The 19614-nt window shown below is 46.9% G+C and overlaps 1 protein-coding gene across 1 annotated transcript in view; it reads left to right on the forward strand.

Annotated features, from left to right (window-relative positions):
- ADAMTS7 (ADAM metallopeptidase with thrombospondin type 1 motif 7) overlaps positions 1–19614 on the forward strand; it is a 168694-nt gene that overhangs the window by 127953 nt on the left and 21127 nt on the right. Inside the window, exons 17-22 of the mRNA XM_072628586.1 lie at positions 8041–8167; positions 9239–9452; positions 12881–14686; positions 17049–17201; positions 17589–17762; positions 18529–18675. Coding sequence (XP_072484687.1) covers positions 8041–8167; positions 9239–9452; positions 12881–14686; positions 17049–17201; positions 17589–17762; positions 18529–18675 — 2621 coding nt within the window. The remainder of the gene's footprint in view (positions 1–8040; positions 8168–9238; positions 9453–12880; positions 14687–17048; positions 17202–17588; positions 17763–18528; positions 18676–19614) is intronic.

Below are 19614 nucleotides of genomic sequence, written 5' to 3' on the forward strand. Positions count from 1 at the left end.
CAGATGGTGCAATGGATAGAGTACCAGGTTTGGAGCTAGGAAGACCTAAGTTCAAATATAGCTTCTGATACTTACTAGCTGTGTGACCCTGAGCAAGTCACTTAACTGCTGTCTACCTTAGTTTCCTCATCTGTAAAGTGGAGACAATGTTAGCACCTACCTCACAGGAATGTTATGAGGATCAAATGAGATATCAAGTGCTTGGCACAGTACCTGGCACACAGTAGGTGTTACGTAAATGGTAATTTATTATTGCTATTCCATTCTCGCTAGATGTACCACCCTTAGAGTGTACCATGTTGTTCTCATTCACTGAGAACATTTCAGGTTGATGCAAAGGATTGCTTCCTAATAAGAACTCTGCAAAGGCACAGTGGGTCATTGCAAGGGGGAGTAGATTGTTGTTGTCGGAGTTTTCCAACCAAAATCTGGATGACCACTTGCTGGACATAGTGGAGTGGGGATTCTTGTTCAGGTACCCATTTACCCAAATGGCCTTTGATGTCCTTCATAACCCTGAGATTCTGGGATTCTATAGAATTGGCTTTCCCCTCTGTCCTGCCTCTGGATCCTTCCCATCATGTGAGACGCAGCTCAAGCCTTCAAAGCCTTTCCTGATCACCGCAGGTGCTAGGGATCTCTGTCTTATCCCCAAGGTCCTATATCCTTTGTAGTTTGCATTCCTCAATTGACCCCTATTCAACTCAATTCCACAAGCATATATTGAGCACCTAATATGTACCCAGCACTGTGCTAGGCACAGAGAATGCCAAGTCAAAAGCATAACATTGCCTGCCCACAGAGAGCTTACACTCATTTGGGGGGTCCTACATGTTCATAAATAAGTCCAAAGATAATAAGAAGTCATTTCAAGAGGAGAGAGTGCTCCTAACTAGAAAGGTCTTGGATGGATGGATGGATGGATGGATGGATGGATGGATGGATGGATGGATGGATGGATGCTGTCCTAGAGCTGTACTTTAAAGAAAGCCAAAGATTGTAGATGGTGGAGGTGAGAAGGAAGTACATTTCAGATATAGGAATGCACTCTGGCAAAAGCCCGAAGGTGGAAAATGGAATATCAAGCAACTAGCAGACCAATTTGACTGGTGAGGAGACTATGTGAAGGGTATGAAATAAGACTGGAAAGGTCAGTGGGGTTTTCAAGGCCAGGATGAAGATTTTGTGTTTTAGCTCTGAGGCAGTAGGGAGCCATTGAAAGTTTTTAAATAGATCTGTGTTTAGGAATATTGGTTTGGCAGCTCTGTGAAGGATGGATTGGAGAGGGGAAATGTTAAAGGCAAGGAGATGAACTAAGAGGCTGTCCTAATAGTCCAGATGAAAGGCAGAGGCCATATGAAAGAGATGCTGGGGAGGTTGGGTTGACAAGGCTTAAGTTGGGTAGGTGGGTTAAGGGTAGGGAAGGGTCAAGAAAGACCCTCAGAGCTCCAACACGCTATGATTTATGTTTTAATGTCCCATAGTCTAGGTTTCTTTCAGTGTTGACTTGAATAGTCTATATGGTTCCTTTTCCATGAGTAGGATTGCACTGAGTCAGCCGGGAGGTGCCTGAACCTGGAAATTGGTCATCTTAATTGGTTCTCAGAAACCTCTCAGGACTTCCTTCCCAGGCCAAGTTGGGGTTCTGAAAAATATTTATAGACTGTCCAAAGCTGAGTCACAACAAAATTAAGAAATCTTTCAGCTGCTCCGGTCATGGAGCTCCTCTGCATCTGTTCAGCCATCAGTGTCCAGCTAGAGAGATGGCATAAGCCATGAGGGTAATTAATATGTAGGGAGTGAGTGGACATGTTTACCTCTATGTGTTTGGGTAAGAGTCCATAGAGTTCATCTCATATGACCTCCTCATTTTAAGAGAAGGAAACAGACCCAGAGGAGGGGACATGACTTGCTAAGGTCACACAGGTAGGAGGTCACAGAGCTGGTATTAGAACTCAAGTCCTCCATCACCCTGCTGAAGCTATAGAAATGTGTCACATGTTTATAATGGAAAGGAAATGAAGTTGGTCATCCTGAGTGTTTCCCTTGGTAAAGAAGAACAACAGGCCAATTATAGAAACTAGACCCTAATGGGACTTTTGAGTCTTTGAGCAGATGCTTCCTATATAAACAGTCATACTTATGGGCAAGGCCAATACAGCAGCAAATGTGAGCCATTGTGTTCCAGTGACCCAACAGATCTGGGCAAAGGTCATCTATGGAGGATGGTGTTAGAGGTGAGGTCAGCACCAGGAAGAAACCAGGGGCACAGAAAGGGCCCAGTAAAGGGGTCAGGCTCTCTGAGGCTCCTGGATTAAGTGTTCCTGAGACTGAATCGTGGTGGAAATGGCCTCTCCACAGGGTAAAGCAAGGCTGCCCTTCAAGGTCTCAGCAGGAACCACCCCCAATCACATCAAGCCAACACAGCAGAAGGTCCTCTGCGGACCATTATGGAGGGCAATTGGGAGGACCAGGACAGGGAGGGAATTGGAGATCACAACATATAAAGACCAAAGGAAGGAGACTCAAGTAGGATGAGAAAGCTGGCTCGAGTATTTGATGAACTCTCATGGGGAGTTTATTCTTTATTACCCTAGAGAGCAGATCTAGGTGTGAGTCATGGGTGTGGGGTGGATTTCAGCTTGATATAAGCAACTGAGAAGGTAAAGACTATAGATAAGGGGAACCCTTCATCTGACAAGGAGCCAGTCTCTCCCCTTTGGGAGCCATAGGAATGCTAGATGCAGGCAGAATCCACTCACACAGCACTTTGTCCAAGTATCTATTCCTAGTAGGCACCCAGTGAATGTTTTTAAATTCATTCATTCATTCAGATTCTTAGAGTATTCTGTAGACTTAAAGTACTGTCACATTTTGAATGTAATTGAAATAAATCAGTGAATCAACAAGCGCTAACTAAGCTCCTGAGTTCAAATCCAGCCTCAGAAACTTCAATCTGTGTGACCCTGGGCAAGTCACTTAATCCTGTTTGCCTCAGTTTCCTCATCTGTAAAATGAGCAGAAGGAAATGGCAAACCACTCCAGGGTCTCTGTCAAGAAAACCCCAAATGGGCTCATGAAGAGTCAAATACAACTGAAAAATCACTGAACAGCAACAAATTATTGAGTCCCCCCCCTTTCTGGGACACAGCCAGTCATCATCCAGGAATAACAGAATGTGGGGAGTTGGAATGGACCCTGGCAGCCCTCTAGTACTGCCTGAACAAGCCTTCTCTCCACAACATGCCTGACAATGGTTGTCTGGCTTGGAGACTTCTCATAATGGGGCCTCTTCATGTCCAGAGGCAGCCCATTCTGCCTGTGAGTTAGGAGTACTTTCCTGATCGCCAGCCTGAACCTGCCTCTTTGGGCCTTCCACCCTCTGGGGCCATGTGTAGGACAGCCCTTCAAACATGGAAGACAGCCATCAGGGTAACAGTGACTAGCATTGCTATATCCCTGTAAGGTTTGCAGAGATCTTTATGTGTGTTACCTCCTCTGATCCACACCACTGCCCTGGGAGGTGAGTGTTATTATTATCTCCATCTTATAGCTGGGGAAACTGAGGCACAAAGCAGCTAGAAGGAAGACTTTATTAAGCACTTACTGCATGCTAAGTGCTTTACAGTCATCTCCTTTGATCCTCACAACGTCCTTTGGAGGCAGGTGCTATTTTCATTTCCATTTTATAGATGGGGAGGCTGAGACACAAACAGGAAAGAAGGAAGGATTTATTAACAACTTACCACACAGTTTTACAAAAATCATTTCATTTGATCCTCACAACAACCCTGGGAGGTGGCTTATTATATTATTACACCCATTTTACAGGTGGGGAAATAGAGGCAGGAAGAGGTTAAGTAACTTAACCATGATCACGCAGCTAGCAAGTATCTGAGGCCAGATGTAAACTTGGGTCTGTGTCAAATCCAAGTCAGGCATGCTCTCTGCTGTTATCACCTCACTGCCTCTAGCAGGTGCCCCCTGACACTTCTCTCCTCCAGCATAAGCATCCCCAGTTCCTTCAGATGACCGTTCTATGATGTGACCCTTTCCAAGCCTGGTTTCTCTTTAAAGATGCTCTCCAGCTCACCACTCAATGTCCTCCACCTGTGGTGCTCAGAAATGAATGCGATACTTCTAGGGTGGAGGCCAGAGAGACTCTCACCTCCTTATTCCTGAAAGCCAAGGCAGCCCAAGATCAAAGTAATTTTTTTGGCTCACCTACCACACAGTTGATTCCTACTGAGCTGGCAGTCCACCAAAACCCCCAGATCTTTTTCAGGCACATAGCTTTCTAACCTTACCTCCCCCATCTCCTACTTGAGAAGTTGGTTTTCAGAACTCAAGGCCCTGAACTTTTCCATATCAAAGTTCCTTCTAATTAGATGCAGAAAAAGTCATTCCTATTTGGACATGGGCAATGTGGGAGGGGGTTTCTATTGCTGTACTCATGCCACCCAAGGTTTCTATGTCTCTATTTTTTTCTACCTCAGTTTATGGGAGGAGGTAGGAGGGACAAAAAAAATACTGATGCTTAATAAAGCACTTAGCACAGTACCAGGCACATAGAAGGTAATGTGAAAATATTAGCTATTTTTTTATTGTTAAATGTGTGACCTTGGGAGAATCCCTTAACTTTTCTGGGCCTCAGATTCTACCTCTGCAAAATGAGGCTGTTGGACTAGATGATCTCTAAGCCCTCCTTTAGGTCTAGACTGTCATCTAGATTGCTTACTGCCATTTCAAGCTCCCACTCTTATTTCTCACCCTTCACCTCTGCTCTGCATTGACCAGAGGGAGACACAAACCGAGGGTCGTCCCTTACCTTCCTCTTCTCTCCCTCCCTGCCCTCTCCCAGGAATCAAGTTTCAGGTTCCCTTCTCTCAAGCAGGATACAAAGAAGTCTCTGTTCCCCTGATAGGCCTAGCCCCAGGTCCCCTGAGTGCTGAAGTCAGCGGCCAGGGAGGGAACCTAGCTGGGTCATTCCAGAGTCTCACCCAGTGGAGCCTGGAGGAAGAGTGGGGAAGAGAACATGAGCGACCTGCTTGAGCAAAAGACAAGGAAGCAGACTCAAGGCACAGTAATAGGTTCTAAACTAGGGCATCTTAACCTTTACTGGGGTCATGGACCCCTTGGGCTATCTGGTGAAGCCCATGAACCACCACCCACATAGTGAAATAATTTCCTTTCTTTCTCCTTCTTTCTCTTTCTCTCTTTCTTTCTCTTTCTTTTCCTTTCTTTCCTCCTTCCTTTCTTCCTTTCCTTCTATCAATGTCTATATCATCTACAAAGGATGGAAACCTAGGATGCACAGATTTGGAGTAACCACTCCAAATGTTCACGTGGACCATCTGTGCCCAATCTGCGGGAGAGCATTCTGAGCTCATATTGGTCCGATCAGCCACAGTCGGACACCTTGAAACTTCACTTTATCATGGTGATGTCATTTTGGTCCTCTTCGAAAACGAAGGACAACAACCAGCCATACACACACATGCACATGTATATATGCATGTATGCATGCATATATACACACATATATATGTATATATATGCATATATCGTCTATCTTTCTATCATCTCTGTATATATGTATGCATCCATCTGTCTGTCTCTCTGGACCATCTATATATCTAAATATGTATGTAGATATTTGTTTACCTATATTATCTGTCTGTCTATCTGCTAATGTCATCTATCTATCATCTATGTATCTGTCTCTTTATATCATCTATCATGTATGTATCTCTCTTCGAAGCTGTCTATCTAGCTATATCATCTACCATCTATATATCTGTATGTCCACCTGTTCATCTATATATAAAATTCACTGACCCCAGATTAAGAGCTCCTGTCTTAGGGTCTTTTCCAGGCCTGATTCTTCAAAAGGCTTCAGGAAAGGGCTTCAGGAGGAATTCAGTATAAAATCTAGAATTTTTAAACTTTCCTCATTGGTCTCTGATCACTTTCACAGACATAAACCTTAGGTGGTCTCTGAATTATGATATATAGACTTTATATATATATATATAAAATATAGATTCTCTCTTACCTTGAATAGGGATCCCCTTCCCCATGGCCAGTAACAAGAACTAATTTAAGTTATCTGTGAGTGAGACATAAACGTCCTGTGTCCTTCCCTTATCTCCCTTTCCAAGACAGTCACTCTGTCACAAACAATGCACACCGAATGCAATTCCATAAAGATCTACCAAGCTAGGTAAGATCGATCTGGAAAGATTGTGAAAGGGTGAGTTTGGGGGGAGTGTTCTTTTTTGATAGTAGAGTTCATATTTTTAATTTTAAAAGATCAAAGCAAGACAGAACTGTGGGCTGATAATAAGATGAACTCTGATCAGGATAAATGTAAAGCTCTTTATATATGGTCAAAAAATCAATTACCTAAGAACAAACAGTATGGGGGAGATATAGATAGACAATAGTTCATGTGAAAAAGGCCAAAGGGCTGTGGTGATAGCCTACCAGCTCTGTTTCAGCCAGTCAGCCAGCAAGCATTGATTAAGTGCCTACTGTATGCCAGGCACTATGCTAAGTGCTGGGGATACAAAGAAAGGCAAAATCAGTCCTTGCTGTCACACAGTCTAACGGGGGAAACAGCATGCAAGCAACGGTGTACAAACAAGCTATAGGCAGGCTACATGGGAGTGATGGGTAGAGGGAAGGCACTGGAATTTAGAGGGTTGGGAAGGGTTTCTCAGAGAAGGTGGGATTTTAGTTGAAATCTGAAGGAAGTTAAGAAAGCCAGGAGGCAGATGAGGGATAGCACTCCAGGCCTGTAAGAAAGCCAGAGGAAATGGCCAGAGCCAACAGATGAAGGGTCTTGTTCACAGGACAGTCAGGAGGCCAATGTGTCTGGATCACAGAGTATGTAGGGGAGAGGCAGAGCAATCGTTCTTAAAATAAATCCCAAAACTGAAATAGTTTTAGAAAGTGATGAGAGAGACAGAGAGAGAGAGAGAGAGAGCTATAAAAGAAGGGGTGGTTTCCTCAGACTCAGGTTCTGAAAAGTTTACATTATATAGGATTTTGACAGACATTCACACACAAGTCACACATGAATCACACAAACTTGGGTGGACACAAAACAAGAATGCTTTGGGTGGTTCCAGGACCCGGGGGAACCCCAGTTTCTTTGTAGTCATATTCAAGATTCCTAGAGAGTTACTGAGGTCAGACAACATTCTGGATGCAAGTAAACTCTAATCTCATAAAACTGGATTCAAACATTATTAATAAATGACAAATAATCCACAGAAAAGAGGGGAAAGTATAAGAAGACTGGAAATGTCGGGGGCAGGTTATGAAGGTCATGACCGAGGACCCCATATTGGATTCTGAAGGGGATAGAGAGATGTTGGAATACATTGAATAGGAGAGTGACATGGTCAAGAGCTTGCTTTTAGGAAGATCATTTTGTCAGTCAAGTGAAGATGGACCAGAGTCAATAGAGGGCCATGGCCACCAGGCAATTTGTCAACAAGCCTTTATTAAGAATCCATTTGTCTCATGGACAATCTGTGTCAATTGTTTGCTTTCTTAATGAGGTGGGGAGGGGAGGGAGGGAGAGAATTTGGAACTCAAAATTTGAAAAAAGAACGTTAAATTACATGTAATTGAGAAAAATAAAATATTAAATTTAAGAAAAGAATCTATGTGCCAGGCATTGTGCTAAGTGCTAGGGATACAAAGAAAGTCCAAAGCAGAGCTGCCCCTCAAGGAGCTCCCAGACTAATGGGGGAGACTACATGCAAATGACTGTCTTCATAGGGAGTATGTATTGAGTAGATGGGAACTGATCTCAGAATGAAGTCAGTAACAGTAAGGGGGTTTGGCAGGGATCTAAGCAGGGCATGTGGAAAGGCCTCTTGCAGAAAAAATGAACGGGCATAGAGAAAGACCTTGAGAGACCCCAATGTAGAAGGATATTTAGCCTTGAGGAAAGGAGACTCAGGTAGGACATGCTCACTGTCCTCTCTCGCCCCAACATACATACGCACACAGTGTGTCCTCACTTAGGGGTGCAGAGACAGGCCGTACACTGCGTGGAGAAGCTAGCAGGTCTTGTGGAGGAGCGGCATTGCGATGCCCTGTCCAGGCCGGATGACAGACAGAAGAACTGTAGCCAGGAGCCCTGCCCAGCCAGGTGATGCCTCCCTCCCCCACCCTCCTATGTCAGCCATTTTTCTTCTCTCTGCCTCCAGCACCCAAGGAGACCACTTATCTACTCTGTGATGGGGGTTGGACTCGGCCACTGATGTTTCTTCCACTCCTTGAATCCTGTCATTCTGAGCCCTGAAAAGGGGTCTTCCCCCTGACTCTGCCCATTCTATCAGGTCCCATCTAATGATTCCTCTTTAAGGTTTTTACATGTGTCAGTCTACCTTTATATAATTTCAGTTCAGTTAAATATTATACTCTTAATCTATTCATGGTACTTGTCTAAGCCCTAGAGGAAGGACAAAGAGAGATAGATGATAAGTCCTGATCTTAGGAACTTAATGGGGGGAAAGATGTGTGTCCACATAACAGTGAGGCAGGAAAAAGGAGATATGCCCCCAGAAGAGGCACTGGGCAAAGGGTTATGAGAAAGGTCACATACAGCTGGGGTGGGGGAATCAAGGAAGGCCATGTGGAGGAGATAGAGCCCAGAAAAACTTTGAGAAGAGAGAGAATTTCATAGATGGAGCTAGGGTGGGTCCATTTGTGGCATGGGGGATGAAATGTATAAAAGACATGTAAACAGGACAGGCCAGAGGCCAAGGACTGAGAGAGGAGCAGTTTAATTGGCACCAAGCACAGGAGGGAAGCGCACTGACTTGCCTTCCTACTTAACTTGTACCATTGGTTTACTCCACTCAGGAAGGAGAGGAAGAGAGAGACGAGAGAAGACAGAGACAGAGACGGAAAGAGAGAGAGAAGATGGGGGAGGGAGAAAGAATGAGAGAGACATGGGGAGAAGACAGGTTGAAGTCCCTCCCTGCCATGAATTTGCTCCATGATCTTGGGTAAATCATGCAGTAATACCAGGCAACAGATTTCCACTGGGCATCAGGGTGTTAGGAAGAGAAACTAAACACATAGAGAGCGGTGGTGGGAAACACTCCCAAGGCGAGGGGACATCCATCCGTTCTGGGGGTTTTCAGGCTGTTGGTCCCACTTGAGGACTTGACTCTCCCTTCTCTCTGCCCTACCCCGGACGCCTTCTTGTCTCCAGGTGGTGGTTTGGAGAATGGCAGAGCTGCAGCCGAACGTGTGGGCCTGGAGGCCTGGCCCTGAGAACAGTCCTGTGCATCCAGAGTGTTGGGCTGGATGAGCAGAGGGCCCTTCTCCCCGAGGACTGCCATCCTCTGCCCAAGCCAGAGGTCGCCATGTCCTGTAATGAAGACAACCCCTGCCCATCCTCATGGGAAGTGGGAAACTGGTCAGAGGTGAGTTGGGCACTTTTCCAGATATCCCGAAGGTAAGGACAGCTCTGGAGATGAAGCAGGGTTCCCTTTGGGCAGAATCCAGGCCCCCCTGAGTGGTACATATAGTGGAATGAGTGATTGATTCAGAGTCAAGAGACCTGGGTTTGGATCCCAACTGTGACCCCTATTGGCCGTGGGTCAGAGGGCCTTCTCTGAATTTCAGCTGTATCTCATTTTACTTCTCTTACAAATATTTTTGGGGAAAAAAGTGCTTTGCAAACCTTAAGTGTATATAAATGTGATGTGATGATAGATTCAGAGCTGGAAGGGACTCATTTTACAAATGAGGAGACTGAGGTTCAGAGAGGCTCTGTGACTTGCCCAGGGCTGTGCACCTAGCATGTATCAGGTGGGTCTGCCTACACAAAATGTTTGATAGGCCAAGGCCTTCCATCCCCACTCCACTCCTTTAGAACCTAGAATGTCCCCATTAATCTGTCCTTTGAGATGTGTGTGTTCGTCCTTCGTTGCTGAAGAAGACCATGCCATCACGGAAATAATGATATGACTTGCATTTGACTTTGTTTTGAGGGAGGGATGGCTGTGCAGGTCACCAGCCTCACTTCTCCTCCAGAGCCATCTGAATCTAGTGACCAGATATTCATCAGGATGACTGGAGATGACCCAGGATGAAGCAACTGGGGTTAGGTAACTTGCCCAAGGTCGCACAGCTAGTGAGTGTCAAGTGTCTGAGCCTGCACTGATACTCTATCCATTGCATCACCTAGCTGCCCCCCAGGGAGGGCTATCAGCAGAAAGGGACTTTTGCCCTGGAAGATGGCAGCTGAATCACTGGGACTGGTGAGGAGTGGGAAGTACAAGTCATAGGCTGACACCCCACCTTCTAAGAATAATTCTAATAGCTAACATTTATAGAGGGCTTACTGTGTGCCAGGTGCTGTGCCAAGCTCCAAGAGCATTAGGGTGAGAGCTGATAGTGATGTTCTTTTTATAGACACCAGGGAGTTGGTGGTGGTGGCAGGGAGTTCTGGTGGCAGGCCTGGGGCTCCGGGCCCTGGATGGCATCAGTTAGTTACATCCCAGGATGGTGGTGGGTGACAGTCCCTGTGTGAGACATGCCTTTGGATATGCTGTCAGATATAGTCAGTCATCAAGGTGGCCTTGTTTGTCTTAAGTTGATGTCTCCATTACAAGGCATGGGTGGGATTGAGCTTGGAAAATGTCAGTGATTGATATGAAAGGAAAACACTAATAAAATATATATTTTAAGGGCTTGCACCTCAGCTCTGCACCAGACCTGTCCAAGGCCCCTGTCCTTTGGCATTCAGTCTGGTGCCCAAGGCCCTGGCCTTGTACCAGCTCCACCTGTCAGCTCGGCAGTCCTAGGAATTCGGTTTTGCCAGATCCACAGAAGTTGATTAGACTTAGACCAAGGGGGCCGCCTCCTCACTGATTAACACTCCAGATGTCAATTTCCTCTCTTAAAGCAGAGAGGTATGGGGTTATTTTTATTTGCATCTGATTTACACCACCTCTCTATCCAAAACAGAACTGAGATGGCTCAGTGAGAAATATATTTGTCTGAATAACAGGTCATGGGATCATCAATTGTGAGCCCACTACATCCCAGGCACTATGCTAAGCACTTTTACAAATATTATCTCATTTGACCTCCATTTTACAGTTGAGGAAACTGAGGCACATAGTGTTAAATAACTTCCCCGGGTCACATGGCTGGGTCAAATCTGATTTGGTCATATTTGAACTCAGGTCCTCCTAACTCCAGACCTAGCACTCTATCGTACCACCTAAAAAAAAAAAAAAAAAGCATTATCCTGAGAACGGTCCACAGACCAGGGTTTCACCAGACTATCAAAAAGGCTTATGATGCAAAAAAAGTCTAAGAACTCCCATACAGATCCAACCTTCTCATTTTACCAAACACACTTTAAGGTTTGTTAATGCTTTACAAATATTATTTCATTATATCTACATAACAATCTTGGATGTAGGTCCTATTGTTATCCCCATTTAAACAGATGAGGAAACTGAGGCAGGCAGCAGTAATTAATTACTCCAGGGTAATACCTAAAGAACTCCTATCAATCACCCAGCTAGGTTGCACAATGGATAGAATGTTGACCACTTGAAGTTCAAATCCTGATTCAGATACTTACTAGCCACATGATCCTGGGCAAGTCTCTTTACCACTGTCAGCCTCAGTTTCTCATTTGTAAAATGGAGACTATAATTCAATTGTGAGGATCAAATGAGATAATCTTGTAGAGTTAGAACCATCATTAACCAGCAATTACTTATGAAATGCTTAACGTGTTTTGGGCATAAGTAAATAGAGCCTGGGACCTCACCCTTCTCCCCTCTAGGGAAATGTGTGTTGCTGTAACCTGGGGTCTGTCACTGATACAAGATCCTGTCTCTCCGCAGGTCCTCATGGTGCTGAGGACACATGGGCACATTCTGAAGTCTCAGCCCTCTAACCCCAGCCCCTAAACACCTCATGAGGTCTTTGAGATCAGGTTCTCTTTGGTCATATTGTGGTTCTGTGTCTTCCCAAGAAAGCCTGGGATACATAATATTCCCTGCTCTGGGATTTTGTAGAGGGGATTCCTGTTCTGATAAGGTTTAGAAGAGATAACCCCTGAATTCACCTCTATCTCTGAGACCCCATGATTCATCAGCCCCACTTAGAAATCATCTCCTAGGCTAATAAGCAAGAGAGCTCTGTCTGGAGTCAGTGGACCTAGGTTCAAATCCCAGTTGTGTGATTTACTACCCAGATGACCTTGGACAAGTTATTTCCCCTTTGTGCATCTCCGTTTTCTCATCTCCAAAATAGGGAGGGGGATGTGGCTAAAAGGCCTCAGATCCCCTCCAGCCCTAAACCTATGAAATCCTTGGCAGAGAAGACATCACTACTAATGGCTGATCTCATGTCTTTTGTGTGGATTTGTCTTAGCTTCCATTTCAGAAGCTGATCTTTCTTACCTTGTCCTCACACTGGGAGGGGGTGGGAGGGTGCCTCCTTTTTGGGATGACGGGGCCTGTGATGCCCCTGGGATTTATTGAATGGTCTCATTTCAAGATTTACGCTCATGACAACACAGGAGAACATAGGAGAGTATATGACCAAGTGCAAGACTAGCTATAAATGAATCACTGCCCGAGGGGTCTGAGAAGGGGTAGATCTGAATGGGAAGACATAATCAGGGAAGGCTTCCTGGAGGCGATGGAACTCACAGAATCTTGGGGTGGGGGGGAGTACTTGGTTTGAGAAGCACAAACATATGGTGCTACTAATTGATTGGGTATGTGGGTGAGTAGGATGGAGGCAGCAGAGAGAGTGGGGTGACCTCCATGTGGCTGTCTTACCCAGCACCACTTCCTGAATTCTGTTCTCTTTTTCCTAGTGTTCTGTGAGCTGTGGGATGGGCACACACAGCCGGACGGTCTCCTGTACCAATGACACAGGAGCCCTGTGTGATGCCATCCAGAAGCCCATCTCAGAGACACCCTGTTCCCTGCCACCGTGTCCCTGGATGCCCGAGAAGCCCGTCCCAGAGTGGTCGGGGAGCGGTTCCTCGAGCAGGGAACTCTTCAACGAGATCGAGTTTATCCCCAGTAACCACATTCCTCCCTTTGTGCCTCTGGCACCTGGAGCCCCTGGCCCCCAGGACTCCAACGTCATCACCGAGGATGACTTCTCACCCAGCAACAAGAAAGGCAATGTTTTTGTGGACGATTTCTACTACGATTACAACTTTATCAACTTTCATGAGGATCTCTCCAACAGCCCTTTTGAGGACCGGGACAAGCCAAGTGAGGAGATTGGTGGGGGCACTGAGGAGGGACCCAAGGATTGGGGCACTTCTGATAGAACGCACCTGGCCTCCCCACCCAGCTTGGATGGTAAGGACCAGGCAGGTCCAGAGAACCACATGACCCAGCCCATCCCAGCTCAGGAGGAAGTCATGAAGACTGATGGCCAACGGTCTGTGGGCTTCACAACTGAGGCTCTCCTTTCCACCCCCACCTCCACCCCCACCCTGATACCCTTCAGTCCCAGGCAGGGACAGCAAGGAGAGATGGTACTTCCAGAAGATTTCCTAGGCCCTCCGCCAAGTTCTACAAATAGCTACTCTAATCTCTTCCTAGATAAGTCCCCAGAAGGCCCCATGACGGATGATATCTCTAAAGAGGACCCAGCATTCTCAGCTTCCTACTCTCTATCCCCTTCTTTATCCACCTCAACCTCAATGATACCTGTAGAGACAGACAGTGAGGAAAGCAAAGGAGAGGTCCAGGGAGAAGATGCCAATCTTCAGAGGCCTGGAGTTCTTGGGAAGAAGGATGACAGTAATGTAGATGTCCCCACCAAGGCCTCTGAGAAAGACCCTGACTGGTTGCTCTGGGAAGGATTGGACATGGCATCTGATGATGACAGCAAGAAGTTCCCTGGGGAGATAGCCACCTCAGGGGATAGTAAGACAACCCCTGCATCTCCTCACTTTCCCCATGAACTGAATCCGGCTCTCCCATCTCCCCAGACTACTAGTCTGGGGCCATTCTTTTCTACCCTGCCCTCAGGTTCTCCAAGGACAGAAGTCATCATTGTTTCCAAAGATGAAAGATCATGGAACTCAAATGACCACAGCCTAAGAGACAATGACCTCCCTCCCACTAAGGGGGCCTGGAGGGCTACCTCTTCCCCCATCCCTTCTGACACTAAGCCACTCAGAGTCTTTCCATTAGACACCTCTTTATCACCTCCCGCCATGTCTAGTGTGCCAGGGCCAAGGAGTACGGACCTCCCAGCCCAAGATCTGCCCCAGTGGGACTTCCAGACCCCAGTGATGCCAGTGACCTCTGATCCCAACGACCTGGCTGGTCCAGTAGTCATGCCTTGGGATGACCATTCCCTCTCCTCTGCACTGACCCCCAGCCCAGGGTTAGACAATTTGTCCAATGAAATCAGGGTATCCCACTATCCAGACTTCTCATCTCCCCCCAGCCACCCCTGGGCAAACAAGTGGTTGGAAAATCCAGATGAGGAAACATCACCTGGGAATGTTGTTTATGATGGCAAAGACCTCAAGAATAAATTCCAGGTCGTGGTTGAGACAGAGCCAGTTGGTACTGAGGAGCCTGCCCAGGGAACAATAGTTGCCACTAAAGTGCCTGGGGGAGCCAGCTGGGAAGTCGGAGACTGGAGTGAGGTGAGTACTGGCTAGAACTTCTCTGAGGCCCACGACTCTCCTCTGTCCTTCCAGGCACTGCAGGAGAAAAGACTGGTTTTGTCCCATGTAGTATTTAACTTGGCAGCATGGTCTGGTGGTTAGGGCACTAGTCATGACGTCAGAACAACTTGGGTTTGAGTCCTGCCTCTGACACTTACTAACTGTGATCCTGAGCAAACCATTTAACCTCTCTGGGCATCAGTTTTCTCATCTGTAAAATGGGTGCAGGTGATGAAGCTGCCTCCTACGGTGGTTGTAAAGATCAAATGAGATAACATGTATAAAGCTATAATCATCATCTTCATTGTTATTATGGTTATTATTTCCACAATGGTAATGAAAATTTTAAAAAAGCATAAAAGTATACATACTGAGGAGGTTCATGGTGTTATTACTAGTAGGAATCTTATTTGACTGGGCAATTCATTTCCTTAAAAAAATAATCCTACTGGTTATTTGTTTGTGAATTTTTAGAGGACACTTTTTGCCGCTGGGGCTCTGTTGGAAATGACAAGGCTCGTATTTCCAACATCACAAGGGTCTCAGGTTTACTTGAAATGAGATGTTAGTTAGATGCTGAGGACAGAGCCAGAGAGAGAGAGCAGCTGGACCAATTTCAGATTATCTCAAAACTTATGAAAATGAAAGATACTAATCTAGAAGAGCTAAAGAAAGGACTCACCTCCCTGCTGTCAGCTTCCCTTCTTCTCTGTGGGGTTTCCCTTCAGTGAATCAGTGGGTTGGGGTAAGTGCCATGCAGGCATGTCAGGGCCTAAGAACTCACTAAAAAGGGCCCCAGTCAGAGGGCTTAGGATAGAAATTGGGCTTGGGATAGAAATCTAAATCTCAGGATTGCCCCTGAAGAACTGATCCCTAAAAGGAGAGCTAAAGTGTCTTAAGCTCCTCCCATCCAATGTCCCATGATAGAATAAATCCCCTCGGTACAAGTTCCTATGAGATGTCCAGTCTCTTCTTAGCAAGAGCTTACAACTTGACAAGACAACTTATGTCATTTCTAACTAGTCCAATTGTCAGGAATATTTTTTTGTATCAGGCCAAAACTGGCCTCCCTGTAATGCCGTTCCCCATTTCCTCCATTATTTCTAGTTCTGCTAGCTGGGGACAATAATGAGTCTGAACCCTCCTTCTTGAATGTAACAGTCTTTCTAATGCTTGAAAACAGCTCTCCTCTTTTTCTGAGTTTTCTCTGCTCTAAGTTTAATATTCCTGACTGTCCCAAGACATGATTTCCCAGACCCTTCCATTCTGGCTGCACTTCTCTGGGCACACTCTAATTTGTCAGTGTCCTTCCTAAAATATGGCACCCAGAATGGGACTCTGTGCTCCAAACGGGATCTGACTGGGACAGAGTATTAGAGGTGAGGAGGAAAGAGGAAGGGGGTGGCCTCCTCTATTCTGGATTGTGCCTAACAATTCAGTCCAATGTCACCTAATTGAGCAACTGATAATTCCATGCAAAGAAGACAGAGCAGAAAGTCCCTCAGCTTTCGGCTTCCAGGTTCTGCTCTCAGCTGAAAGTATAGATAATGGGATTTGAAAAGGACTCAATGTTACATGGGGTCATCATGGTTGTGAGAAGCCCAGCATGTAGTCTTTTCCCCTTTCTCCCTTTCCCCTTCCCCTCCACACACCAACACTAAAGAAGCTGGGGCTTAGTGTCTCCATCAGATACTGACATTAGAAGTCCCATTTTTCAGATAGAAAGGTTCAGGCTCACAGAGGGGAAGTAGTTGACTGGCAGCCCCAACGCTGGTTCCAGAGCTAGAATCTTCTAATCCCCATGTTCCTCTATCATCTTCTACCATCTCGAGATGAGATGATAATTTAATGGTTCTGCATCCGTTCCTCTGGCCCTGGACTGGGGGTGGGTTGGGAAGGGGGGGGGGCCAGTGCAGAGGAGAAAGAGAATGGTCATCCCAAGGCATGACCAACAGATCTTGTCTTGTCCACCTGAGATACTTTCCTTTCTACTTTGCCCATTACCCATTCATTCCACAAGTACATAGTTGTTATGTATATATCTGATCTTCTCGGCCATTAAAAAAAAAATGTGTTTAGCTTGCGCACATGATCCCTGCTCTCTAAGAGCTTATAGGGCAAGGGTAATGTAAGGGGGCATGGGACAGAGGCAAGGCTCCAGAGCACTCACAGAAAAAAAAATGCTTATTATTGGTCATTCTGAGTCTCCATCACCTAGGCTCTCATGGCCCTCACCAGCCATGTATGGGAGCTAACTCTTTTGAGCCTGAGGATGTTGGCCCATGTACCAGCGGATGCAGATGGGTCCCGACCTCATCCTCCCCCCTCCCCCCTCCCACAGTGTTCCACCACCTGTGGCCTGGGAGCCATCTGGAGGTCCGTGCACTGCAGCACAGGTCAAGAAGAAGATTGTATCCCCATCAGCAAGCCAGTGCCTGCCCGTCGCTGCTACCTGAGGCCCTGCTCAACATGGCGTGTAGGGAACTGGAGCAAGGTAAAGAGTCTATCACCCTCCTTCACCTCCCCTACCCAACCACTGGACCCTTAGGGAAACTGAGCCTTTGACTTGACCCTGGTGTCTGGAGAGGAACTATTCCATGCTGGGGAAACTGAATTGCGCTGGAGTTAGGGCAGAAAGGACTTACTGGTCAACTGGTCAAAGTTATTGCCATGGGTCTCTTGGGCTGTTGGAGAAGGGGAGGGCTGGGGGAGGGCAGCAGAGATCATCTGAGGGGCCAGATCCTAGGCTTGATATGAGAAGGCTCTTCTACATGCTCCCCACCATGGAGGCAGTCCACGGATTTGGATTTGGATTTGGATTTGGCAGCTGGCTGCCATGCCTTCCTGCTCTCAGTGACGTGTCTCCCCTTCCCCACCCAAGTGCTCCCGGAATTGTGGAGGCGGCTTCAGGTTTCGGGATGTACACTGCGTAGACACACGGGACCGCCGGCTCCTCCGTCCGTTCCACTGCCAGCCTGGTCTCTTCAAGCCCCTGGGCCAGCTCTCCTGCCACATGGACCCCTGCCTGGATTGGTACACGTCATCCTGGAGAGAGGTAAGGGTGTGGTGAAGAAGATAGCACAGACCTAGCCTCCAGACCGCACCTCTAGCCATCTCAGTCCTTCTCATCTCCCCCTAAAGTGCCCCTTTCCATGTGTTTGGCAGATGCCACTGGCCTATCCACCCAACTCAGGATGTTTTGGCACCTGCCTTTGAGGGATTAAACTCCTCTCCCTGACTCATTTACCCTAAGACGGAAGAGACTAAATGCAATCCCTAGAAAAATGGTGGGCCCTTGTACAAGAACCTCAAAAGGGTCTATTGAACCAAAGAAATGACTTTCAAGTGGTGGAATTCAAGGCCCTTTGCCTGGTATCTGAGGAAAGAAACTATTTAGACATGGGAATATCTTCCCAGTGACTCTCTACGCACCTCCATGTGGCCAAAACCTGCTCCACTTTTGCTTAAAGCCAGCCTTGACCCCAGAATTTCCCTCAAATCAAGAGAGCCCCCTGGCCCCACTTGGGGTGCCTCTGCCCCCCAGCTTTCCTTGGTTAGAGTATCTGGTCCAGTTGACAAGGGGTAAGATGGCTTCCAGGCTCAGGTGTCTTGTGTGAGGTGGGCAGTGAGGACATGGATGCAGGACCTGTCAAAACCCTTCTCCAAGAGAGAACAGTCTGGCCTCAGGCCACCAATGGACTCCTCCAGACTTTACACAGAGAGCCAGAGTCCCTGCTGCCAGCTGCCTCTGCCTTCCCTTAGGCTCTCAATACCCTCTGAATCCTAATGAGGGACCTGGGGGGATTTCCATTTTCCCTCAGTGCTCTGAAGCCTGTGGAGGAGGAGAACAAGAGCGCCTGGTGACCTGCCCAGAGTTCGGGCGCTGTGAGGAGACCATGCGACCCAACACCACCAGGCCCTGCAACATTCACCCATGTACCAAGTGGGTGGTGGGGCCCTGGGGACAGGTAAGTTGGAAGGGCTGGGTATGGCCAAGGGAGGGCCCCCCGGACCCTTTAAAAATGAACTCTAAATAATACAGTGATTGTAGGGAGGTGGGCTTAAAATCAGCCCCCCTTGGATCAAGTCCTGTCACTTACTGACATATGTGTGACCTCGAGCAGATCACTGAACATCTCTGGGTGTTAGTTTGCTCATCTGTAAAATGAGGGCATCCGGTTAGAGAGCATCCAAGGTCTCCTCCATCTCTAACTTGTGTAATCCTTTGGGGGTAAAAATGCACCACCCTCACCTCTGGCACTGCCAGTCATAGTACAGACTAGAAGTAGCCCCAGAGGTCATCATGACCTGCAGTCATTGGCACTCATCCAGCAGTGTAGCCTATTGGAGAGAACGCTGGGTGGGGCATTGGCAGAGATCTGGGTTCGAACTCCTGTAACTGTTGTGAGGAATGAGATAACATGTGTAAAGCTCCTATTCTTGTTAAACACCTCTGGTACTTCCAAGGCTTTAGACCTTGACCAGATCACTGGGCTCCTTTGAATCTCAGTTCCCTCATCTGTAGAATGGAGATAATACCACCCATAATACTTTGAGACAATTCATGGAAAGTGCTTTGTAAACCTTAAATGGTTCTATAAATGGCGATCATGATGCTACTGTGCCTGTCTAGAAAGGAAGCGAGGGAACCAGACTCTCTGGGCCTTTTCTGAGATGCCCATGAGGGACAGGTGGAGACAGAAGCCCTGAGCCTTGCACTCTGCAGCAGGAAGAGCCCCCATGCATCCAAACCCCCCTTGTTCCAAGGATACAGCACCTCTCATGTAAAACAATCATAAATGTAAAGCGGGATGGCTCCCAAGAGGCCATCTACTCCCCCTCCACTCGATGGACAGGGGAGGAAACTGAGGCTGAAAAAGGTTAAGTGACAACCAATGTAGCAAGTA

This window comes from Notamacropus eugenii, chromosome 1, assembly GCF_028372415.1.
Source record: "Notamacropus eugenii isolate mMacEug1 chromosome 1, mMacEug1.pri_v2, whole genome shotgun sequence".
Lineage (NCBI taxonomy): Eukaryota > Metazoa > Chordata > Mammalia > Diprotodontia > Macropodidae > Notamacropus > Notamacropus eugenii.